The sequence below is a fragment of the Dufourea novaeangliae genome, unplaced genomic scaffold, assembly GCF_001272555.1.
Source record: "Dufourea novaeangliae isolate 0120121106 unplaced genomic scaffold, ASM127255v1 scaffold39, whole genome shotgun sequence".
NCBI lineage: Eukaryota > Metazoa > Arthropoda > Insecta > Hymenoptera > Halictidae > Dufourea > Dufourea novaeangliae.
Window position 1 is genome coordinate 529,762 of NW_015373918.1, and position 27,565 is coordinate 557,326.

The 27,565-nt window shown below is 43.2% G+C and overlaps 1 protein-coding gene across 1 annotated transcript; it reads right to left on the minus strand.

Annotated features, from left to right (window-relative positions):
• Nucleotides 1-234: 234 nt before the first annotated feature.
• On the minus strand, nt 235-27,473 carry LOC107194427 (neuroligin-4, X-linked-like). The gene is made up of 9 exons (XM_015584049.1): nt 27,258-27,473; nt 17,120-17,417; nt 14,487-14,639; nt 13,801-14,001; nt 6,087-6,279; nt 4,801-5,245; nt 1,183-1,456; nt 960-1,106; nt 235-881 (listed from the first exon to the last, which is right to left on the minus strand). Exons 1-9 carry the CDS (start codon nt 27,471-27,473, stop codon nt 235-237), a joined length of 2,574 nt encoding a protein of 857 aa, XP_015439535.1.
• Nucleotides 27,474-27,565: the final 92 nt, after the last annotated feature.

Consider the following 27,565-nt stretch of genomic DNA (forward strand, 5'->3'; position numbering starts at 1 on the left):
TCGTACGTCTTTTTAGCATATACCACAGGTTCACTGGGGTCCACTAGAGGACACACTTTTCGTTCCACACTAGTTAGTCCTAGTTTTAATCCGAACAGTTACTCAAGACAAGATCCAAATGGTAATCCTGTACTGTTGTTCGTGGTTTCAGAACTTCGACTCGCCGGTAGCCTCAAAGTCCACGAAAGTTACCTTCTTAGCCCTCGTGTTCCCCTCTTGGGGCAACCCCTAATGCTATACAGATATCTCTTGTATCTGCACGCGTTTCTTGATGGTGTTAGTGCTACCACCGGTGCTCAGCGAGCTGGTCGTTCTGGTCGGTGGTTTGGGCGGTATCGGATCCTTGTGGATGGTGTTGCTGGTCCCGTGGTCAGATTTCAGCTCGTTTTTCGCCGCGTCGTCCGAATCCAACGACTGTGTTTGCGTGATCTGTTGGTGTTCCTGGATCGAAGGACTTCTGGCCAGGGTTGTGTAACACGGTGGCGGTTCGTGGGTCGATCTGGGACTTTCTGGGCCCTTCATAGACGACCTGGTGGTCATTGGAAGGGATTCCTGACCATTCGGCGTGCAGTCCATCGCTGCTCTCTTCTTGTCTCTGTCCCTTTGGTAATAGATACCGGCGAATATTAGCATGTTCAGCACCAGGAGGATGCAACCAACACCTACGGTGATGGCGAGGGCGGTCGTGGTGCTGTAGTAGTGACGGGAAGCGAGTCTTTGCAGAAGTTCAGCGTCGTCTTCCGAATCGTCCAGGATGGGAGTGATGTCCTCGGCCATTGCGTCCTCTCCTGTCGATGTGCTACATGCTGTTGTCGAGGACGCACTGGCTTTGGTCGTTCCCACGAGTGGCAGTGGGGTGTACCATTCGTCTCTTACTGGTCCTGAAGTTGGTGATCATTTGGATTCACTTCAGATCAGGATCACCATTGTTGGTGATCATTTGGATTCTAGATATTTACCTGCGTAAAAGTGATCACCCCTGTCTCGAAAATGATGATGCCGCATAGAAACGTCGTCGTCTCCAGGTCGATGAAGTTGTGGTATCAGGTTCAGCCAGACAGCCATTTTGTGGCCACGGTAATGGCTCTTCATTTTTGGTTTCAGGGCTATTGATAAACGAGGATTATAGAAATTGTATAAGTTGTATGTTCGAGCAATGATATATATATATATATGACTCACCGATGGTTAGGTACTGTTGCGTACCAGTCTCGTACTGCGCCCACGTGAGATCGCGATACCGCGTTTTCTCTTTCGGCGTCCCGTAGTCCACTGATTCGATTTTGTGCGGTTCGTTCGGGTTCCCGGTTTTCGCGAAATTCGTGAAGAACGTGAGCACCGCCTCCGCGACGCCTTGGTCCTGACGGGTGTAGTTCCGTGGGAAGAAAGCTCCGCCGGCGACCAATGGCAGGCCGAAAATGTATGGGATGTCCTCGCCACGAATGCTTCCGAGACGCTGTAACAAATGTTACTCTGATAATTTCAAACAAAATCTGTTTGGTTTTCATTGCGAGGTCGTATCAGAGGAATAACGAAGAAATTTCGTTAGAGGATAATATCAGACATGTTACAGTCTTAAATGAGTTTAGGCTGAGACCAGCACAGCTGGGAGAACAACAACAATTCGACGGACCAGCTGCAGGTCCACTAGAGGCGAACGATTGTAATTGCAAAGCAGCAAGTATAGCGGGAACGTGCCCAATTTTGTTTGAGTTTCTCGCCGGGGTCACGATGCAAATCCTGTTAATTCGCTGCGCAAGCAACGGAGTGCAGTTCCTGCTGGTCTTGGCCCTTCGTAGATGGCCGAGGGATTGGTGTACGCGCGTGTATGGACTAGAGGGGACGACGATCGAAGAAGCGGGTTTGGATTAGCATTTAGTCGAGGATTTGTAGTTCCAGACGTAATGTGTTTCCGGCCATGGCGTCTTATAGAGAAATCTACTAGGCAGTGCCGTGCTGTCCTAATGTCTGAAGTACTATTTCATTAGTTGGAAATACGGAAGTACAGCTAATCACTTCTGGATAAATTTACAATTTGCTTGTTCCGTAATCGTAAATCAATAAACGGTACGTGTAACAGACAAGTACATATCGAAAGTGAAACAGAATCGTTAATTACGGAACGTAATTTAATATTATAATTTATGAAATTCTTAACATGAATAATTTCTGAGTATTTAATTTGTAACTTGGTGACATCATCAATTAATCCCTATTAACGCCCACACAGTTTTGTTTGACGAGTACAGCGGTGCCGGTGAATTTTAATCGGCAGTTCCACATAATTATTCACGTAATAAATTTAGACCCGTTTATTATATCTGCCAATAAATTTACAACCGTTCAAACAGAACGAATCTTCCTGCACACTATTCCTCTACAACGAACGTTTCATATCACGAGAATGGTTTTGACGTAATTATAATATCATTGTACACGGTTAAAGTTTTGAGCGACGTACCCAAAGCCAGTAGAATAGGCCAGCCATGCTCAGACCGTCGAAAGAGTAAAATCACAGGAGCACGTTTGTCCGTGAAATTTTCGAATATTTACGTGTTATCGACTCACGAGCGACACTTTCTCGCCAGGACTCTAAATTCGCCGAGGATCCCGTTGCTCATACCAAAGTTGCAAAGAGATCTCTGTCGACGACACCAAAAATTATTAAACTGGGGCCACGTTGCTCAAGCGAGTACTCCGCTGTCGGTTTAATTAAATTTCTCTTTGTGTGTATACAGCCGGCCGCGCGGAGGTAGGGCGGGTGAACGCAGTAAATCGCTATTAACCGTCGACCCCCGGGCGAAACTTATTAACTTTCGGCCGCGCTGTGATTCATGTCGGGCTCTTCGGAAACTCCCAGGTTTACGACGTGTCCGCTTGTCGCCGGAGAAACCCGGGAGCTGCGACAAGTTCGAACTACAGCAGTAAACCCGAACTTCCTGTTGTCAAGATGTCGCCGCTCCCGTTGAACGTGTTCCGATGAATTATGAACTGTACTTGTCGCGGAGAAATTGAATATGGTCGGACGCGTTTAACGAGCAGATAATGGAGATCATATTTAATTAGGCGAATCAAGTAGATAGGTCTTTGACTTGATACGGTGGTCCATAATGGGGTACTTATCCAGTAAGTAGAAGAGGCGAGTATATGGTCAGGCAAGAAGTTTCCCGATCACATCTAACACGTTGGCTGCCACAGTGGAAAAGGATGTACGTAGTCAGACACACTTTACTTCAGGTATTAAATCATAAATTGTCGAAAATGTATGCGTTTAGTTCAGAAAGGTTATTGGTCTTGTTTTAAGTTATACTACGATATTAATGTCATGTGAATATTTCGTATAGGTATCTGAATAATCCAGCCTTTTTGCAATATACGTGTCGCCCACATGTGCATGACCCACGAAGTGAAAGTCAGAGTGCTAAGTGGCGTCTATACAGTGATACAAATAGAATAGAGATTTCTGATCAAACTCTCAAGTAGAGAAGGTCGATATTATGGTCGACCACTAATTAGTTAATCTAATGTTAAGGTCCTACTTCCTCACCTAAGTAAAATAATCATCTTGAAACATTAATGGTACCACAAAAATACATTTCAAACATAACTACCATCGATAATCACCTTTTTGGATCACTGAGACCCATGAAACACGTCCTAATTATCTTTCCAGCCCCCAGGTTCCGATTATCATTGGGATCGGCCAATCTCGACCGAGAATTCGGGGTAAATCACCGTGCAAACTGATCCTCGTTAAAAAAACTGACCCATTCATGTGGTCGTGAGGGTGTAACGGGAGCGCCACGGAAAGGTGGCTTAATAACGGTAACTTTCGAGATTCCAAGCGGGCGGGCAAGTTCGAGGGATAACGTCACGCTTAATTTAAACCCTGGGCGGTCTCCCAAGTCGGCGGAGAAGACCCGGGCGATAATGCGAGCGTCATCCACGAGGCTCTCGGGGACGGTTGATTAAATCAGTAGCTTCATCGTGGAATCATGGGCAGCGGTTAAGCGGGACGAACGAAAGGTTCGAAACGAAGGGGGGCGGAATCGATGGCGGGGGGAGAAATCGGGAAGATTCGAGTGGCATCGGGCAATCTTCGCCCGCCGAGGAAACAAGAGCGCGCGAGCCCCGATTGCGTTCTCTCGCGATTGAATTAACCCGAACCGAGAAGTGCTTCTTTGCCTCTTCTCTCTTGTTTAACTTTACTTTCGTCGAGAGAACCACCTCTTCTAGCGCATCGAGAAATGGGGAAGGAAAAGCGATGCTGTTTTTAATAGGGTGGTCAGAAATCACGGTTCGAGCACGAACTAGTTGCTTTCGATAGGATTCAAGTGGGATCTTAAAAGAACATGCCTCCTTATACCGTAAGTCAAAATTATGAGCCTGCGCTTTTAGGATGGTACAATTCGTTTCGGTTGCAGTTCCTATGTATATTTACTTATATCCTCCTATTGCGATAAATATTCCTTGGTCAAATAAGTGTAATAACTTCCTGTGAACAAAGTGAGTCACTGTATCGTTTGAAGTGATGTAAGCCTCTTAGTTGAGAATGGATATTTATACTTTCGATCTAGAGTGGAAAGTTGACTACAGGAATACCTGATATGAAAGTGTAATTTCTGTAGAAATAACCTATTAGAAATAAAGGCCACACTTATCATTTGGAATGCAATGGCTATTACACGATAAAGCAGCTTAAAAGGTCGCCACGAAGTTTGGGAAGGATCTACCTGGCGGATGAATCGTTCTGACAACTTCTTTTTAAAGGTAACCGAATGTCCGGCTTATCTCACTGACCTGCGAGTTTCCGCTGTCCTTGGTCTGATGGCTGAAATGGTAGAAGTAGGTCTTGGCTCCTCTCCTGGCGTGGTAAAAAGCGATCCTCATGAGGGGAGCGACCGTGTGCCCGTCGCTTAAAGCCTCCATGGTCGAGTCCCGGATGATAATCGGATGAAGAACGGGCTTGTCCCAGTCCGTGTACTCGTTCCTCACCGCGGAGAAGATCTCGTTCAAATGGTACACGTACGCATTTCGGATGAACGTTCGCAGGATACGATTACGATGATCCTCCTCGAAACCATACTGTATATCGTTCGCGTTGAAATCGAGGTTCGATTCCGTGGTGGAGACACCCAGTATCAGCGGCACCTTGATGAAAGTGTCGCTGGCTCGTTCCATGTCCAGACCTGGGTCCGGATTGTTTTGGTCCACTGGCAAACCGGGTCCAATTCGAGGCACGAATCTGCATCGTGAATTGGTTAGCATTACGTGATAAGTCGGTGCCTAGAATGGCCATAGATCGATGCTACTATGGCAACATTGGTAAATTCGAGAACCGTGAATTAATTGGGCGTCCGTGGGTTTGATTGAAGTTTGACAAGTGTGTCTCACAAGGGAAGGCACGGAAGTATCCCCCTCCGATTTTGATGAAACTTCGTATGTCTGTTAAGCAGTCAAAAATAAGGGATACGTATTTTTTTTTATCGGCTGAAACGCGACTTTAAAGGGTGAAACCACCCCTCGAAGCTTCGATCCGAAATTTTTTTGTTACAAACAAATTATATTTTCGACAATTTGTTATCACCGTATTATTCTACATAAAACACCGCAAACCTCGTCCATTAGAAGTTTTCATGTATCTCCACTGGTTTTCGAGATAGTACTTTCGGGTCGAAACTTCGAGGGGTGGTTTCACCCTTTAAAGTTACGTCTCAGCCGATAAAAAAAATACGTAACCCTTATTTTTAACTGCTTAACAGACATACGAGGTTTCATAAAAATCGGAGGGGAACACTTCCATGCCTTCCCTTGTCAGTGAACCGAACGTCAACTACTGGTTCTGTGGCTCTCATTTTGTTTTATAAGAAGTGGTACTAAGACTAATCTGATGATATTAAATAGGTAGTATATAATTTCTAGCCACTTTTGTTAAATTGTGTCTGGGGATAATTTCATTGGCCCGTTAGGTAGTTTAAAGAAATTCATGGATGTTGTTTATTGGCAGAACGAGACCGAATGAGCCGAAACCGTCCACGGATGTTCAGAAAAGCCTGAGATAAGATCGTAAACATTTAGTATCTTACCGGATTTCCGGAAGTTCAACCGCCATAAGCTTGCGAAGAGGAATACCACGCAGACAGTCGGCGATATCTTCGTCGTTTTCCGCGGAGCATCCTATTTGCTGCGCCACTTTTAACCGTAAGTCGTTTGGATCGTGAACGGAGGCCCACGGGCTTAGTCCGGAACCACTTGATAATACCACGCGATGGAACAGTCCTGTGAAGAAGCATTTAACTCTTAGTAATGAGGATAATTTATTCATTTAATACCCTCAACGGTTGCTATATAGATATTATAAAACTGAGAAATGTACACGTCTACAGAAATTCAGTACTACACGTACAGGTAAAAGAAGTTACCAAAACAATATGTATCAAAACATTTTCGACCTACAGTGACTTACAAATTTGCTCACGAAAGGCTGTTATCTTTACTTGACCAAATTCCGTACAAAACTCTAAATTTTATTTCAAAATTAAGAACAACTCATTACAATAGTACGTTAAATAAATAATAATAATAAGTATGCCAACTAGATAAATAAATTAATACATGAATAGAAATTACAAATAAGTTATCACAGTTTCTTGTTATTTCGGAATTGTACGAACGAATGTTCGAGTCACTGTAAATTCTCCACGCGTCTGACCAAACTCAGTCGCACTACTTGACACTGTAGCTCCGTTTAAAATGTACACACTGACTAATTACTCTCGGTGTTATTCCTCAATACTCTGCTATCTTCATATTTGTTCCACAAATTCAATTAACACGGACTACGCGGATCGTCTGACTAATTTCGCACATTTCCACTTCACTTGTTCCCGCCAAGTCCTTGATCCCATATAATGTCCCCATTTAAGCACTTTTCACAATGGCCGTTGGGATGATAACAACGAATCGCATTTCTTTCGGTCGTCTCGAGTGCTGGGGGCCGTTGTAGCACCTCCAGGAAAAAACGCATTGAAACACCGCGGGAGGGTGTGGCGGATACATCGAAGTTATTACAACATCAACACTGGAGGGTCGTTATCCGCGATAGCTCAACGAGATTTACGCGATAATAAAAGATATTCAAGGGGACCGAAATGGCACCGGCGAGGAATTATAGCACACTGGGACACAGTTAACGTCATAATCTGAGCACATTGAACGGAATGGCAACGTATCCCTGCCTTTACGAGAAAAATGCCATTTCGGTCGCGCCCGCATTATTCGGCGCCGTTAAATCTTACTGCTAAGATCACTTGTCACATACGTTACTAATATCAAACGTATAAAACTGTCTTTTTTCATGAAATAGATGTTAAATAATATTATATTCTAAACTAAGATAATGTTTAGGTTAAACAACACGTGAAATGATTAAATGAAGTTACGCTGTAATATTAAGGTGACAGTGATTAGGAGATCTACCCAAGTCGTTTAGAAGGAAAAAACTGTCGCAATTTCTTGTAATTCGCGATGTGAATCTCGTTGGCGTGGTTGATACCGATTCATCAAAATTCACCCAACGCATCGACTCGAAGCCCGTCCTTATTATCGTCACGGTTACCTGTTTGCATTTAATCTTTGCCCGTCTCGCTAACGAAAAGCACACAATCCCCCTGCATCCGTCCTCAGACTTCCTGCGATCGCCTCCTCATAATCTTGGCTATCCTAAGTCTGTAATTTCACGCAGATCCTCGTACCTTTTCCTCCCTCTTGTACAATACATTCACTCGTTTTTCATCCGAGAAGTGTTCCATAATACTATATCCGTCGAAAACGAAGTCAACGACCGTTCCACGATGAAAATGGATTCTCATCGTTAGATTATCGAGTGCAACTAATTAATTGAAGCCAATCGATCGACGTGGTTACGTGTACGCTCGCGTATAAATGTTGACTCTCCGTTGTAACTCGTGAATATACCGCGGTGTACATTTAATATTTATAAAGGGGAGTCTTCGTAGTTGTAATTGGTAATGTAATATTAACTACCATACGCTGCCATGTGTGTGTGTGTGTGTGTGTGTGTGTGTGTTGCTTTGAGCGACTCGAATATCGAATTTGATCGATACACAAATGAATGGCCCAAACAAGCGTGTTTTATATCACTTTATTCCGGTGGGTGGAAAAAGTGGAGACACGGTTAGGTGAGAAAAATGGTCGTCAATCCGAAAATACGATCAAACGTGAAATCGACGGTCGTCTGACGGGCAAATAACCGTTTTCCGAAAATTACATCGGCTCGCATGAGAGACTGTAAAGGGTCAAATATTTGCATTCGACGGACCCGGCTAGAATCGGACATCTATTGCGCGCCCTGTATGTAATTCCCCCTTCGGCGGTGCGCCGCGGAATTAATCTGAATACGTTTCAACGTTTCCGCGCGAAGTCACTGGATGCTCGAAGGTCGGCCGGGATTTGTTTGGATACGCCATCTTTCAGGCTCGTCTCGCGAAACACGGACGGAAATATTCGCTGGGCGGAAAACTCATACGGAGCACCGGTGTTTCGTACTTTGACGCTCGAGTATAGCGGTAAATAGCTATGAAATAACCGAGAAAATTGCCTTGTCTTTGTCAGAGAATATTAGTTTTGATGGATTGTTACGGGACATACTGTTTTTCAAATGGAGCGAGAAGTGCAGCGCGCAGTAGACACGGTCATTCATGGTCAGACAAGCCACTTGAAATATTGTTAAAATACTAGGTAACCAAGAAAGTTCGTGCCGTTTTAATCGATAGATATAAATGGTACACAATGTGGATCAAACAATATTTCAGCAAAATAGCTACCTTCGACTTTTACTACCTTCATCCAAAGATTTAACAACCTTCATATTACGTTCTTATAAAAGTTTTCCTTTCTGGTATGTATTAAAAAAGTGTTCTAACTCACTTCCGAAGACTTGTCGGTTTTGGAATCGTCGATTTTCTAAATGGTCGTGTACTATCGAGAAAAGATGATAGTCCGAAGGTGCGACTTCTGGGTAATGTGGGGGATGGTTCAATTAGCCTCTGGTGCCTAATTTGAATTCATAAATAAACAAGCTCGAATAATTGACTTTGACACTCATACTACGGTCACTTTTTCAAAACTTTAAATGATTAATTTCCATAAGTGTTATACACCAGTCAATTTTCTGTTAGATAAGCGTCTGTTTAAACATACGCAACCGTACTTTCAAGTGTTCCGAGTGAGTGCATATATAGTTTGACAGTGACAAAATCTGGAAACTGCAAAAACTTTATCATCCGATAAAGACTATTATCAGAGTTATGAATATAGTCCATGTAGGTAATTTTAGCTTATCCATTTTTTATCACTGGATCAATGTCAGCGGAGAAAAACGATTACTTTCAACAGCATTTCAAACTTGCATGAGAGCTCGTAAACTTTCTTTGTTAAAATTTAATAGGCTGATGGTATTGTCGAGGTGAAAATCCAATTCCATCGGCTTTTATTGCAAGTACTATAACACCGGTGTGTCCAGAGTCGTATATCCTTGCGGCCTCGAAAGGGCATCTAAGCTTCTTATCGTTTCGTCAGCACGATTAAACGTCGCATCCCGCATGCAAATTGCTTCGTTCGTACCGCGGAAAATTTTATGGCGCGATCATTCGGAAACGTTACCGTGGCCGAACGTGAAAACGTCGTTACGCCTTAGAAATGTAGATTCGGAAAGTTCCGGCCGCGGAAACGCGCGGATGAAATACAAATCATGGACTGGTACGATCTCCACGGGTGCCATTATGAATCCCGGGATCCTGCGACCTATGATTCCCTTTGGAGACCTCTATGAATCATATTGCTTGTAGAAAGGAATATTACATTTCATTATAAATTGTTTTATGGAATGTTTATAGAGTTTGATTCTCTGGTATTCATTGGGACCCTAATTGGATCACTTAACAGATTATTCTTAATACAGTAAATCATCGACGAGTATTCACAGGCTCCTCGGTACTGACAAGGAAAGGTCCCCAGGTGTAACGCTGACCTTCTAATGAGGTTTAGCACACTGATAGAGTTTGGTATTCTCAAGTCAAAATTATTTGTTTCAGACGCATATGGCAATTAGTCTATGAAATATTTAATGTTAATTGCTGAGGAACCTTCGGACACTGATCGATGATTTACTGTATACTCCAATTCTCCCATTATTCTCTGTTTCGTATCTTTGTTCGAAAGGTTCCCAAAGAATTTTTTATTCGAATTCACCGTTTACGTGTCTATACGGCGAAATAGTTTCAGATTCATAGTTTCTTATCTCACATTATTTCTTGTCGCTTGTTCGGAAGCAACGAGCTCGTCTCGAAGCCCGTCAATTTCCTTATCAGGTTTCGCCTCGAGATGAAATCGAGCGTGCACTGGAGCAGAAGTCCGCAAAACAGCATCCATCTCGAATTAAATTCAAGAATCAAAATAAACTTCTTTCTTCGCGTCCCCACGGATCGCTCTATCGGCCGAAGGAATAAGATAAGGATAAGACACGTTTCACTCCTGAGACAGGAGTGTCCGTCCTTTTTCTCTCCGCTTTCGCTTTGAACCCGACATCCGCCATCTCTGAGATGTCTCTCGGCAACCGTGAAAGCCACGGTCGAACGATTGGGCTTCGGGAGTAATCAGGAAAGAACTCGAGCGTGATTCGCGACGACTGGCGGCATAAAGACGCGTGGGGGATATCGAACCCTTCCGGCTTATATATTCCTCTTGATCACGCACAGATTTATGTACACATAACGTTTAATACATATTCACCGATTTTTTTATATTAGAAGTTAGACAAGAAGATACGAGAGCATTGTGTGATATGGATGCAATATTGAATTCTTTGAGCTACACCCGTTGAAACTCGGTCTTAACTACTTCAAGGACAAATAACCAGACCGTTGATCGATACAAGTACACTGTCCAACTAATTTCACTTATTTCTACTTCTTCTTGCCCTCCTGTCTTCACGCTTCTCTTACACATGTGTGAAATTCGAGGCACAACAAATGTCTGACTAAGATCACTTTCTTCTACTACTTCTTGTCCTAAATCCACATTTTTCTGACACCTGTGTGAAATTCGAAGTATGTGCATCGATTGTCCGACCAATTTTATCGATTCCACTGTTACAGTTTCTATACTCTCCTTGTTTATCCTGCAATATCGTCGGTCAACCCTTCCTTACCTGTATATACATCAAACCACAGAGTCTTATAGTCCCCGAGGCAGGTGAAAAACACAGAATTAATGTACAGGGAGTGAAACAGAGACGTTTCCCGACGTGCCCAGCCTGTCTGAACGAAATCCGTCCCCCTCCCCCGTCTGCCCATTTCCTGGCGAGGTTCTGGGAACACCGGAATCCCTGCAAACAGTTTACATCTTGAGGGGTCTTTCTCGGCTGGCGCGCTGTTTCCGTTTTAAGAGCAGCCGCAGGAAGCCTCGGCGGAACCACTGCTTCTCTCTCTTTTTCTCGGAGTCCATGGTTGCTGTGGCTTTTTCCGTTTTGGTCCTCGCCTCCTTTTGAAAGCCCCCGATATACCATGGCCGGACGACTAACTTCCGGCGTGTAAGAGGGAACGAGAGCTTTCCGATCCATCCGTGGAATGGCGCCGCTAGAATGCACTTGAGTGCTGCCCGAAGAGCTCGCCGGGAGGAAGTTGATGCTTCGACCGGACAACTTTTACCCGGGGGTCACCCCTGCTTTTTGCCCCCTTTCCGGGGGCCAGTCCGTCCGTGTGTCCGTTCGTTTCGCGAATCGCCACCGGGGCGAAGGGGAGCGGTGAATTCGTCGGAACTTTCGGGAAATTACTTCGCAACGTCTCGTCTGACGTTGAACGGCGCGGAAGAATTGACTGGAACGTTTATCGAGGTAGCAAAACTAATGTTAACTCGACTAGTCTCGTCTGGACAATTCAATAACAATTCTACTGAAAAGAAGAGAAAAAGATTTCAACGAAGTGTGTAGGCTTAGGACAGAATTATCGAAACTCTGTCTGACCGATATCTGGCGTTACTACTGAAAAGTTGATTCTTGTTGTAAGACTGATTAATTTCTCCTGTTGCTACTCTGATATCTATTTCAACTCCTTCGAAAGTAGGCTGTTTGTATGTCTACTATTTACCACTGCCGATTTAACAATTTCCTTCTTCACCAGGGACGAGTTCTCATCCCCAATAATAATACACATCCTCCCTCCATGACGTTATCAACGAGAAACTAAAAGCTCTTCTCCACGGCATACGCAAACAACAGAGTCACGACGAGCAACGGCAAACAATTTATCAAATTAGCCCTCCAATTGTTCGTTAACTAGCTCCGCGAATTCTACTTCAGTTAACTTACCGACTCGTCTTCAGCCCGCAATAACATCCCTGACGATATGGTTGGGTAACTCCCGGAAACAACACCGCCACCGAATATTTACGTTGCACTTCTCGCGACGGCATTCGTCTATTTTCCCCTTAACATTTCGCGTGGGGTATTGTCACTCCGCGAATCCATCGGAGCCGAGAGTTTTCAGCGCTGTTCGAAACGAACCGGAAACACCAATCTGGCCGGGGGACGTACGGTACCAATAAAAAATACATTTTCGGTTCTCCAGGAATAAAACCGAGCCCACACAATTTGTCACCGCCCCCACGCCCCAACCCCTCTTCGCTAGAGATCGATACGCGCAATTTTTTCTCCCTCAATCCAACCCCCCCTTCCTCGACGGTCACAGTTTCGCGATTTTTTTTTTTCTTCGTGCGAGATCTCTCGACTATCTCGATTGTCGGCTCGCGCGATGGTTACGCCGGACTAATCTCTCGCCGATTAATCTATCGAGTGTCGCCCGGGCTGGGGGATCCTCTAATCGTGCCCGACAGCGATATTTCTGCTCTATTCCGGGGGATCGATTTTCATTCGATGCCCGCTCGTTATTGTACGGCCCTTCGTCATCGGGCGAAGCGGTACCCTCGCCCGCCGCCGCCCACCGTTTTCGATTCTGATCGTTCCTCTTAGGCAGGCGATCCGTCACTGTTATCGAATTTCGACGAGCCTCGGGATCGATTTTTGGCGTACACGGCGGTGCACTATGCACTCCCGAGAATCGTTTTACATGCGTTTACTGTTGTATAGAGGCTTATTATTGTTATACTGATGGAAGGAATAATATTGAATAGTGGTTCTAATCCGTAATAGAACATCTTTTGTAAATCTATAGCACTTTCGGCTTCAGAACGTAGTGAAGTAAAAATTTCATTAAAAGTTAATTGCACTTATGTATAGTAGTGAACAACAAGGTTATCACTTTTTCCATTTGCTAAGGTATTAATTATTGTTGAGTTAAGGTATTAATTTGATATTAAGAAATAATAGAAATAAAGAAAATCAGAAAAGTGGTAACTTTTGTGTCCATTACTGTATGTGTTATTATTAATATAATAAATCCCGTAATACAGAAACGAAAATTCGATCACGAACCAAACGGAAGCTTATGGTTTCATAGGAGCAACGATGTTTCTTCGTTCAAACAAAAGATGATCAATTTAAGAAGAATAATGCTGTTAACACAAAAAACCCTTTCCTGAGAAACTCCCATATCAGAGTATCGAAATGAACTCTATGTGGGTGGAAGATGGTCAAACAGTGATAGTTACTGTAATAAGAGTAAACCAGCTGCCCACCACTCGCACACCAGCTTTGGCTCGTCGTGACTTCACTGTTTACGAGCAATCACAACAAACCAACAAAAACATTAAATGAAAGCTTACCCTTGCCGTAAGGAGCAAGCAACAGGAAGTTCACCAAAGCGGCGCCCGTGTCGTGGCCAATCAGCGTGATTTTAGTCGGATCCCCGCCGAAAGCTGCAATATTTTCGCGTACCCACCGCAATCCCATCGCGATATCCTTCAGGGCCAGATTTCCACCCGATCCTGGACTCCTGTCTGGATACGGTCTGGTCCTCAGGAAGCCTGGAACACAGCCAGCGCGCGATTCGTGAGTTGAAGATACCGTCGGGGAACGGGCATACTGGCAAATATTTTCGGCGTCGTTATTATCCCATCGCGAATCTCCCCCCCCTTCCCCATTTCGATTCTATCCTGGCCACCCCCAGCACGCCCTCTTCTCTGTTATTTTTTTGTTCAACGACACGAATCGATGCGGAGCTCCACGGCAAACTACGAAGCTAGTATTTATATAGCGTGAATGAAATCTAGTTTTTATCGAGACTGGTTTCGCAATAGAGTTGTTTACGTGTATCGTATACTTGCTGTTCGATTACTCTGGTCGCGGTGCACGGTTATTCCGGGATACGGTAATTGAATACGGTTAGGGGACCATGAAATATTAATCCCCACCGCAGATTTATGGGTCTCCGGGGCGAGTGTAATTATTAGGTTGCCGTATATGAAATGTTGTTATATTGAGTTTGCAATTGGATATGCAGGGTACGAACCTAAGATTCCTAGACGATAATTAAGCGTGATCACTATAACGTGGCCAGCACTCGCTAAGACGGATCCATCGTAGACGTTCCCGGTGCCCCACTCGAAACTTTCACCGTGAACGTACACCATCACCGCGTACGGTGCTTCTAATCCTCGAGAACCTGTAACAATACACAATCATATTAAGTAATACATTCTACATATCTATAACATTCACAATCTGTAGTGAAATGCACTTTGAATCCAAATAGGCTAGGAATATCGGTATCCTTCTTGTATGGTTATCTTTACAGAAAATAAGATACTACAGTGAATCTTCGATTAAGTTTTGAAACAGTTATCGTAGAGGGACACAATTTTTGAGTCTCACAAATATTCGGGTCGAGCCACGGCAATTCATAGATCGATAAAGATTGAAAGCCTGCGTATCGGCGAGACAACGTTAATGCAACGATGACAGTATTTCTTTTCTAGTTTCAGTTCCTTGTTAATGAAAATTTTAGGAAATTCTTTGGCGTATTACATTACTCGATTTACTAATTCCAAGTGGAAATCCCCCAGTAGTAGGGATGACGCAGAGCATTTAACATACAGATCTTTCCGAGCACTTATCAAGAATCTACTGTACTATTACTCACGAGATAAAACAGAGAGATGTATTTGTTTTAAAAAAAAAAACTATTCTCAGTTAATAGACTAGCGTCCTTGGTACTGTTAATATTTCGGTCAACCGACCTTTACGTTCTGTTTAATTTTCCAGACACTTCATGCACTTCAGTGAAAGTAGTCAGTGCTCGAGCAGACGTGGTGTCTCCGTGTTTAATTAGCTGTTCTCGCGCCAACGAAAATTGGACGAGGTTACCGATTGAACCGGACAGTTGTACAGAAAGGACACCAAAAAAGGGTTGAATAGCACGGAGCTCTGTCCCACTGGCTGGATTTACCCAAGAGAAATTAATTTTATCCAGGACCACAATTTCACGTTTTCTCGTGTCACTACTATGCAACGCCTGAACTCGAAAATATTTTCGCGAATAAAGTAATTCAAGATAAGAAACTATATATAAAAAAACTGCTTTTTGGAACCAGCAACCTTATCGCGCACGCGATCGAGATCGTCGCGTGGAATTGTAAATCTACTTCAGGCGAGAATTATTTCGCGGCTCGCAAACGTTTCGCGACGCAACAAAAAGCAGGACACGCGCAATTATCGAAAACGGTTTTACGGCCAATTAGTCTGAGGGAGGGGTGAGGGGGTGTGTCACGCAGTTTCGCCGTCACCGTAATATCTCTCCGAAGTATCGTTAATCGGACGCTTCTATCGCGGCTAAATATCGCTCTTTAATCGGCGGCAAAGCGGAAACGAGCGGTGGACGATTAGCGCGCGACGTCGCTTTTATTGGTTTCGTCGAAAATTGAATTTCTCTATCGCGTTACAATCCGGTCGGCCGATTTAATTGGCAGCGGACCACGTTTGTCGCGGCCCAGTCTCGTCCGAGGTGCCAAATAATAACGCGGAACACGTTGCTCGATTTAGCCGCCGCGCCGAGGCCTGAATGAAAAATTATTCCCCCTCCTTGTTTGGACTTTCAGTTGAACCAGAATGAAAGTCGAAATTTTCTTTTCATTATTCGACCAAAGCACTAACGTTGTCGAACGAGGAATAAACTTTCTGATCGCGTAAAGACATTTCAAGTCCAGTGTTACTAGGAACACCGAACCAATACGATGGGGACATTTTTTCTCGTTTTCTCTAATGATGTGTCGATTATATTGATGAATGAATAGTGTCTTCGAAGCAGGCTGTATCGAGGATTATTAGCAGATTTTGTTTATTAAAATATCATTATGTAAGTAGAAGTTATGATATCTTAATTTATACTTTTTATACACATTTCCAATTTTTCATCCTTCTGCATCAAATAAGCACACTCCTAGAGATCTTTTCTGCACTAATATGGAATTAGTCCGGGCTTTTTAACGACAATTCAATATAGTCTGTGACGCAGACTCGACTTTAACAGTCGCCGAATGATATACGAGCACAGCCCTTACTTTGGTGATAATACCCGGCATAAAGGTACTAATTACTTCAGGACTAATTACTTCAGGAAGTAACTTGTCCCGTAATACCGTACTGTTCCATAAACAGATGATAGATATTGGCTGAAAATTTCATAGCCGTGTGTTACTAACGCTGACTAATTAATTACAAGTATCATACACCGAGTAAATCCCGAATATTCTCTTTGGAACCGCGAGGCTGAGAATTTAATTAGTGTGAATAATGCGTGACACAAATACGGTTTTTTAAAATGCAATTATTACATTAACTAACATTAAGGTAAGTCAATTTTAGTTCACAATTTTCCGTGTTTACTCTTCAAAGTCTATTTGATCATAATATATAATGACAAAACAAGATGTTCATTTTACTGATTCATTCATTCCTGTTAGCCTATCGATTACAGTTACCGTATCTGTTCACTGTTCTTCTTCGTTCTACAGATTTAAATGACACTACGCGTATTTAACAAATCTTGCAATATTTCAATTACGCTTGCGGGTATTAATTTTCCTTGAATAATTTTCGAATTAGAGGACAATTTAGGGTTTCAAGAAAGGACGGTGTAATACTCACCGCTCCCGGGTATGTACAGGTTCAGAAAGAGGCAGTCCTCGCTCTGATTGGTCAGGAACACGTGCAAATGTTTCAGCTGCTGATACCTGCCCCGAGGCATTTGCAAGAGTGCATCTGTGTCATTGCTGATGTCGGGAAAGTGCTGGGGGCAAACCGCGCCGAAGGAGTCCGCCAGTTTGATACCGTCCCACGGTATTGGAGAGATCGGTGGTCGAAATCGTAAATCTCCTACGGGGGCCGCCGCGTACGGTACACCTCGGAACACTTCGACGGGATCGAAGTGTCTGCTGTTCAACTCCTGTAACAGCAGAGTCGGCGATTACTGTAGAAATAAAAAAGAAAATACAACATCGACAAGAAATATGTCAACGTATTTCAAGACTGAATTAAATTCTGGACGAGACGTTCATTTTCTATCGGGGCTCGTGCATACGTCATACGTTGACTTATATCACGTAGAACAGTTACAGCTGTTTTTGGCATTTTTTTCTGAATATAATTGAGTATATCACATGGATGTTACCAAACAATACGATCATAATTAAACTATTATTTAACAGGCTTATTAACGCTTTGATTGCCATGTCACCCAAATATGGGTGACACGTACATTAAAAAAAGGATGAATTAATTAATTAATTTAACAAAATTTTTTGTAAAATTAATATTACCGTATAACCGAAAACAAGGCCAACAACCTCTATTAACTAAACACAAATTCTCAACGATTTATGACTTAGAACCCGAAATGAAGTTTGTCTGGCTACGTACGGCCTTTTTCACTGTGGCAGTCAAAACGACAGTCAGCAAATGTTCAGAAAGGATTTTCTCAAAGAAGTTTCGTTAAAAAGTGTTCGATATCGTACTTTTGGCTTCTAACCGGCAAGACGAATTACTTTTCTGATGATCGTATAATAATTTGTAAGGATACTCTCTACATCTCGTCTTCAATTCAAATCCAGACATATTTAATTCCTATAACAGAAACAGTCAGAGTGCCAAGCATAAATTAATTTTCGTATCTCTAATAACTCTCTCTCTCTCTCTCTCTCCCGCTCTCCCACGGGTTCGTGTGTCGTTTCAAGTTGGCCGTATGAATTTCACGGGGCGCGAATAACGACGAAAGTACCTCGTTAGTTCAATCGGTGTGCAGCCGACCGATAGGGAGATCACTGACAGTAATATCGCCAGCCCCTGCAACATTGAGTTAGATGTAAATCCTGTATTTTATGCACACGAATCTGGCCGGCGCGCGGCCGCGTTGCCGGAAACTAATTACCTAATTACCTTCTGCGTTTCGATTATCTCTGGTTTACGAGAGCTTCACCGAATCGCAACAATCCGCAGATGCTGCGCTGCATCGATACGCCCAATCGCAAATAAATAATCTCCGTGTGGATCTCTAACTAGTCGTTTTTCAAATCGACATTGCAAACCATTAATTACAGAGAATACGTAACAGACGAACCATATCGCAAATACATTTTAATTGTTTCCTCTTATCTTTTTTTTTAAGGAAACTCATATTATTCTTTCTTTTAATTACTCTAGTCACTAACTTCACGATACGTAATCGATATATTTTCACCATCCATGTTACTGTTTACTTCCGGTCGTAAACTGGTCCAAAATTCTTGTTCAGCATGACCAGGGGGGGGGGGGAGATAATTGCTTTCGTTAGAACGTAATTGTACAGGGGAAAAAGGTTGCCGTTCGCCGGCTTTCTTGGAAGCAATTATACTGGAGGAACTAATAAATCTCGTTTGGTACGCGTCGACGTTAATTGCACCTTCGGGTGCCGCGAGGAACAGATCGCTCCCTCCTCCCCGCCCCTTCTCCCAAGCCCACCATTCAGAACGACGATGGAGTCGCATCGAGTTCAAAATCACGAATTCCCATTAACGGGAGGACCGGCGACGTTACCGGGGGAATAATAAAAAGGACAGGGGGAGGAATGGAACGACGTGAAAAAATCTCTGCCCCCTTGGCCTTATTCCTGTCGCCCATACCCACCCCCTTCGAGTACTCTGTAATTATGTCGGCATCGATGAAATATCTTCTTTTCTACCATGGGGTTCCGGGTTTAAAAATTTTTCTAAATGGCAACGTTATCCGTAAGAAGGCCGCGAAACGAATGAATCATCTGAAAAGTTACACTTTTCGATATTGAAACGAAAAATTCAAATGATTTATATTGAAGGTAATTGGTCGAAATATTATTTCTCATTTTATCAACGAAATATCACTGGATGAAACTTCGAAATCCGTGATTATTTTGACAATTTTCGGAAGGGATGGCTTTACAGGGGCATTTCGACGCGTTGATGGTAAAAATTTACGCAAAGCTTTACGATGGAAATCACGCTTTCGTATTAACATCGAACTCGTCATTGAAAAGGGAATAACAATCGTGACAGGGACGAGAGAGTAAACCGGGCGTGCCGAGAGATAGAGGGACAGAGAGACGGAATATAGGGAAAATATTTAAAAATTGCATTCCCCGGCGATTCGACCTCGTTCACGCGTGTATTTTCGAGTGTGTTAAAAATTAACGACTTTCACTCGTCGCTCGTTCATGGAAAATACATTGAGGCAACGGTGTTGACGGGTTATTTATCCTCGTGAGACCGCCGATTTCCCCTGTCGCGGCGATTGATTTCTGATAGGCCGCGACAGCCCGTGCGCGCTCGTACAATAATTCTTCCCGTTTTCTCTCGCGCCTCAAATTTTTTTTGTTCACATTCGACAGTATTCAGATCCACCATCATAAAGAGATTTCCGCTGGAAAAAAGCAATTCGCAATTCCCTTTTCACTAACTCAGAATATTCAACATAAATCTCATGTTATTTCCAAAACGATGTGTCTGTACTAAAAATTACAGGACATCGTCGAGAAGTCAGTAATATACGCCTGCGTTTCGTCGGACAAGCAAGTGGAGGTGCTTCAAGGTACATAAAAGGGACATATACCGTCCACAAAAGGCGTTATCGTGGAAACAACAGCGGCCAGAAGAATTTTAATTCGTATTTCTGACCACGAAGAATGCCTTCGATGAACCGCGAAGCCGTTAAAATAATTTTTGCAAACACGTCTAGGGGCGAGGTTTCACAAGCTCGCAGTTTCGAGGCTAGCAAATATTTGCGCTGGCTCGCGACAAAATAATTTACTGTCTGTAAAAACAAAAAGGAAACGTTGCGAGAGGCCGCCACGTAACGTTAAAAAAAAAAGAAAAGGAACATTGGCCCTGCGTCGACTGCAACTTCAGACTGTATAATGCACTTACGGACACGCACGAACGCCCGACTCGGGCGTGCTTAAGAATTAAAAAGCGGATCTAGGCCACAGCGATAAATAGATCGCAACCAGGAAATCCGAGATGCTTGCTTGTACGTTTTATAAGAGGAAACGAGCCGCCGGTTCTCTCTCTCTCTCGTTCCCCCTTCCCTCCATGGCTCACGCGAGCAATTTTCCGCTAATGCCTCCGTGAAAGAAGGATCGTGCACACAAGCATACCGTGAAATTACGCGCAGCATCCTCGAAATATGTTTCGGCTGCATTATCCCCTCCTACCCTGGGTGAAAGAAAAAAAGAAACGGACGGGAACTTCGAAAATTAAAAAGGAAAGACCGTCACGACGAAACTTGAGGGAAACTTTCGAAGGCGTGTCGGAAGTGTTGAGCGACTTGTGTCATTAAAACTTGTTACTGCACTTTGTCTGCTAGTGACTCTTTGCTGGAGAAGGTAATTTAGGTTTCCTTCGGGTAGATTGCATCCGAGACCATTGGTCACGTGACTGGTGACTCGAGATTCGTATTCTGGACTGGCGGTGGAAAGTACTGTAGAATCATTTGGTATTCATAGCGATGATACCCTACTTATTATTATTGCTACGGGTTGGAACAATCCGTTGAAAAGGAAAAATCATAATTCTTACTAGAAATCAATTAATTGTCCAGTCCTCTGAAACTTGTACGGTTCGGAAACACCCTATAATTTTATTCTGAACATCTGTTTCTATAATCACAAGGTGCCTCGATTAATGTCCATTGTATCTAAAGCTAATGTATCCATAGGTTTCATACTTAAAGATAGAAGAGATTTCCAAAGCCCCAATACCATACCACACCTTTACTACTCTATTACACGCACGTTACTTAAGTATACATCGGTAATATGATCACCACACTCGAAGAAATTCGAACGATAGATCGAAAAATCTCAATACTGGATACTTTGTCTCATCGCATATAAATTGGACTCAACCTATACCTATTCAGTCATAACTATAACGAAATAATACAAAAATTCAACATAAACAAATTTGAAACCAGAAGATTCATTAAAATATCTTTTTGATACAACCAATAGGTAATGACTTACTTCAGATACTAGTTCTTATTGACTCACCCTGTATATTCTATACACCACGCAACTTTACAAATCTCTCACTTATAAAAAAACTTGCAATTCAATCAGCTTTTGCCTCGTGGATAAACAAAATTATAATTATTAGTACAATAACCACGTTAATAATCATTCACAAAATTACGTATTTTCGGTATGTCTACCAGTTCTGCATGCCCTATCTCGTCGCTCGAAGCCGCACGCGGTACGGAGCCAGAGCCCGTTCGTTTAACGTATTTCGCCCAGCCCCGTCGGTTTTCAGGAAATAACGATTGACGCGTAATCATTGGAAGCCCGTGGGATCGCCGACGGCTGAAAGGGAGCCCACACCCCCGTGTTCCTAGCGGCGAAAATTTTTCCATAACTCGCCGTCTAACGGTGCTTTTCATCCCGCGATCCTGTTCCCTTAATCACGGGGGTGGGGGTAATTATGGTTACGTTAGTCCCGTGGTCAAACTGCCCTCCACACACGCACACATGCTCTCTGTGGCAATCTGGCAATAATAATAGACGGGCCGGTAATACCGGGCATAATTACGGAACGATGACATTACGTCGACGCCCAACCCCCACACAACCTCCCACAAACTCTCCCCCCATCAACGAACGACGAACATTGTATATACACTCGGTGGCAAAACTGCGGTTCGCGAGTCGCACACGGCTCTTTCAGACCCTTACTGCGGCTCCCAAATACTATAAAATATTTTTTTTATGAATTTGACACATACTACTATGTAATATGATATTTTTGTAAGTTTAACTTTATTATGCAGTGTTACACAGATTGTAAGCGTATCTCACAATTTAATACTGTTGCAATAGAGCTCTCGAGTATTTTTGATAGGCGATATATGGCTCTTGTCCTGACAAGGTTTGGCCAGCACTGGCATATACAGCCCTGGTGGCATCGTCCGCGTTAGCAACGCCACGCCGACAATAGACCGCGTAATAAAATGTTTAGCAGTTTACATGCCGATTGTACGGGGACGCGTTCGGGCCAGCAGCAGCGCCAGCAGCTGCCGCGCGTTAACGGATTTTATGAGCAGTAAACGCGCCCGGAAATGAAAATGTCCGTGAATTTTCCGACGCCCTGCGCGCGTCCAGGAACGTTCCGTCGAACGGGCCACGGGTACACGCGTGAATTTTCATCGCGATGGGATATCCTCACGGGTGAATCGTTGTCGCGAGTAACGACCTCTAGCTCGAAGAAATTTCGGGGGACGGTTCTCGGTTTGGAGCGTACGCCTACCGAAAATGCTTGGTGTACAGAATTTGTGACAATAAAATTTCGAGAATGATTTGTTGAAAAATTTTATTAAGGCAATCGCCTTCAATCTCGTTCAATTGGTGTATGATAGATATGTCTGTTTAATTTTCGAAATAAAGTATTTTAATGAATTGTTCTCGAAACTTTATTGTCGGGATTAGTAACTGGTATCGAAGAAGTTTTAGGGGTCTTTCACTTTTTCTGTGTCTTTAGGAATAGTAGAACGAGGACTTTTATGAATTTTTGAAGAGTAATTGCTCTTTCACTCATCTTCAGTCTTCTGGACAGCATACGAAGTGGGGAACTATGTCTGTTACAAGATACGTGAGGTGACTGCGTAATCCCGTCGAATCATTATAGTCCTTTTCAGTGGCATCGATTCTATCCCGAAATCAGTCGAGCCGGAGACGTGATCGTAATTCTCATTATCGTAGGGACGCCGAGACCTTTCAGCCTGATGAGGTAGGAGAGAAATATTCTGACTGGGAAATGCTCGAAAAAAAAAAAAAGAAAAAAATTCATCGACCGTTACGCCGACCCATAAATTGGAGAGAAAAGAAGGAGACATTTAAACGAGGGCTGAAGTGCCGGGGCGCAGAACAAATGCGTAATGAGTTTGTTCCAGATTGTCTGCTATCGGTGAACGACTCGGGGCTCGATGAGATCTCGGAGAATCAATTTTTACCCATTCGTGTATACAGAATGCCACGTTAAACTGTTAATCTGTTCGAGTAATGCAATTATTAATGCAGATATTAACTTCATTGCACGAACTGAAGGAGAAATTGTTACGAAGAAAAAACCAAAGACTACAAAAGAATTTAACAACTACTGTAATTTACTGGTTAATGCTCTAAGTAGATCATTTAGTAAAGTAATTTTTTAGTTTCTCTATTCGCAAGCGTTTTAACAAGCTACCACCGATCTTAAGAAGGACAGGGCTTCAATCTCAGATCGCCGATTATAATTAAATGCTTTGGACATATAGTATGCTTCTTCCTCTCTACAAATCACTCTCCATATAGGACCACATACTCAAAAATATTTAAGAAGTATTATGTTGCCCCGATTATTCGCAAGTTTTGTAGCATCGAGGCAATATGCGTTCGTGATTTCTACCATATGCGGCTACAGTTCAAATACGCCCCGTCCAAATATTTTTGGATGTATTTGGGACGTATTTCAACACTGGTCGTCACAGTAAAGACCACGAACCATTGCCTCGAACCTCCTTTCTGCGAACACGATCGGTCAACATACCTTTCACGTACATATAGTACACGGAAAACTACAGAAGCGAATTTAACTCAACAAGCTTTTCAGACCTTATATAGGGATGGTTCACGAAGAAGAGCCTTACTACGTATCTCAAAATTGTTATTAAAATCAGCGACTCGATATTAGGGCCCTTAACACTAAACTTACCACGACCGGTTAAAATGAACGGTTTTGGTGTACTTATTCCCACCTTTCTGAAGGGTTCGGTAGGTTTACTGTTAATTTTGTAATGCGTTGATTCGTCCCTGGAAATCAACATTTTCACGGAATCACCTTCGTTCGGGCGTAGATGAGCAAACTGGAGAACCGATGTAGAGGAACGATTGACACAACAACGGTTTTCCCCTTCTGTCGATGGCACTCGATCGCGCGAAATGGACCGAACGAACGGGACGAAATACGAGCGGCACACGAGTTGCTACGCGTTACGATGTAATATAAAGACCACCGGACACGTCCCGGGCGAAAAACTTTCCTCGTTATCCATCCATCCACCGTGGGGACCAGTGCGGCCACGGCTAAAAACGTCCTGTAAATTACGGATCCGCAGTCCACCGAAAACGACCGACCGCGTGTATTCATCCCTTCTGTATGTCGCGTGGTCGCGGTCTTTGTCCCATCTCCCTTTTTGTTTTCCTGTTCTCCATCCCAGATATTCGTATATATCGAGAATGAATCAATGAATCATCATGGTGCAACAGAGTGGCAAATACATGAATTTCTTCGAAGCTTATTGAGGGCTTAGCCTACTTTGACCGCTTCAAAATCATACGTATATTTGTGAAATTTTACTAGGCATATAATAAAGTAAACTGGAAGAAATATGATTTTTTAAGAATATTTAGTTTTGTAACAATGGTGAACATTTGGAATAAAATCGATTTTGACCTTCTGGTTTTATACAAAAACGTCGACAGAGAAGAAAGTTTTTGATATCAAAAAAGTCTTACGTACTTCCTCAATAAATTTCTTCTAGAAAATGAAAAATTCTTGTATTTGGTTGTAGTTCAAATCTAGCGACTGTGGTGTATAATTCAATTAATCTCTCGACACAAATTTTTCATCGATTCTACAGTCCGTGAAATGAATCACGAAGACGTGAAATTTGCATGAATATCCGCGAAATATAAAGATACACTTCACTTCCGAGTCCACGGAAGTGTTTGTTTTTGAAAGAAAGAAGCCTCTCAATATTTAATTATAATTTCAAATTTCGTTCTTGTTAAATTACAGGATATGAAATCGAGAAACAGCGAAGTGTTGCCATAGCAAAAGGCGGCTGTGGTTTAAACATCCGGAAGCGATCCGATAAGAGATTGAATAAAAAGCTGCTCGATAAATCGCGGGTACTTTCTCGCGGGGGCGAAATTGGCTTTTTCGTTTTCCGTCCACTGCGATAGGATCGCCTATAAAATCATTGGACGTTCAACGATTTTTTTCTCTTGTCGGCCACGAATATCTATTAAACGCAATAAATGTCCACCGTCCTGTTCGTCGACTGTCACGGTAAACGTCGGATCGGCTTCGTGTTTCCCGTGACTGACCGACGTGAATAAAAACGTGTCACAGAATGTTTCGTGTCTGAACACAATCGCGGCTATATTTCTTGCAAACTTGTAATAATATTGCGTGGACAGGAATTTATTAAACTAATTACGTGGAACGAGAACACTTCAACCCGTGTGTTAATTACTTTACTAGTGACTTCGTGGAATTACAGCTTAAGAATAATTGAAGAACAAAATAAGATACATTTTTAATACCAATTCGAGTCGACTGAAGCGAAAAATTCTTTTTGACAGTCCTAAACAGTCGATTACCGAATAGACGTTCGATTCGAAAGTACAAGACCCTTGGGTATCCGTGTAGACATTTTCGGATTCATATTTACAATGGATCCGATAGTCGAACTCCAGCAACCATTTCAACGTCGATAGTTCCCCGTAGGTTATCCCTGGCTAAAATGCTAGAAATCGATACATACACTCAAATATTTCCTGAATACCGGCGGGGCGAGAAGATTTCCATGTGTAAGCGCGACGACACTTATCCTATCTGGATACATATATTTATATCATCGGACACGTGTTTTATGCTCAAAGCACGGTCAATTTCCTTTCTCGCCCCGTTCGGCACACGACACCGTGCCCCGAGTCCCGCATTTTCATATCGTTCGCCGGCCAAGCCTTCTAACGCACTCGAGCATGCGAATTTTATTCGTTGTTTGATCCTGTCTACCCCGCGATACAATCTGCTTCTCGCTACGGAGGACCCTTTGAGATTCCGTGCGCGTGCACGCATTATGCATTCAGTATGCAAACCAAACCTGAGTGTATGATGGATGCTTGTCTATTCCGGGATTCCTTTTAAAAATGTTATCGTGCCTTTTTAAAGCGGAAAAATACATACATATTTTCCTTCTTTCGAAACTTCGGGCGTCGAAAGTCAGACGCACATAAATTCGCATGAAATTCTGTAAATACGGTTAACGAAAGATTTGTACATATTTCTTTCGAGTTGTCCTTATCGGCGTTAAGATCGTGGAAAACTAGATCTCAGAGAAATTTCAGTAATGAGTTCCGCTTAAAAGGCTGGTTTGCTTTCAAAACTTGAAAAGTTGAAGAAGAAAAACTCTTAGAGGAATTCTTCCTTTTTCCACCCGTTCCTTAAAACTTCTTTCCCCCGTTTTTATCTGCATCCCGTTTTTCCCTCGGTTTTATTCTCGCAAGGGGACTACTCCTTTTAGATACACATCTTTATCCCATTAAGTTCTGTACGGAATGCAAGTTTAAACAAATTAAAACCAACCGAGAAAAGTGCTTCCTCCTCGAGGCCAGTTCAAAGGACTTGTTCCTCTCTTATTTACCAATTAAAAGAATAACGAAAACAACGAACTCACACTTTTCTGTATACGCTTCAAAAACAAACGTAAATAAGCGGAGTTGAGTGCAAAGTTAAAAACTCTATAATATCCAACACGTTCGTAATTAAAATCGCGAATGAAACTAACGTCTCTCGAACACCCAGCAAAGATAGCGCTCTACCCCATTTCGCGCGATTTGTTTCATAAATAGCGAGCAAACGATCGATACTCGATTCAATCTCACGATGATCGTTTCCAGGAAGCTTTTCACGGTGCCGTGGGCTCGTGGGAAACGAGAGCAGAGAAATCGATATACACCTACCTGAAGAATCCCTCGTATTTGTCCGCTCTTGGTCTCGACGATGCGCGAAGCGTAGCGGATTTGCGTGGCCGCGAGCGATCCCCCGCAGCTGATCAGAACGAGGACAGCTATCAGGAGTAGGCAGCTGCCTGTCGGCGACGCGTGGCTCGTTGACTTGCTCAAGGACCTCGTGGCCAGCGGCCTCTTCTTGGCCGCCGGCTGGCATGACAAGAGCATGACAGCATTTGCTGGCGGCCACCCGAAGCGACGCCACCAGCATAACCGTGGAACGCGACTTTAGCCAGAGCTGAAAGTCAGCCTCGAGATCG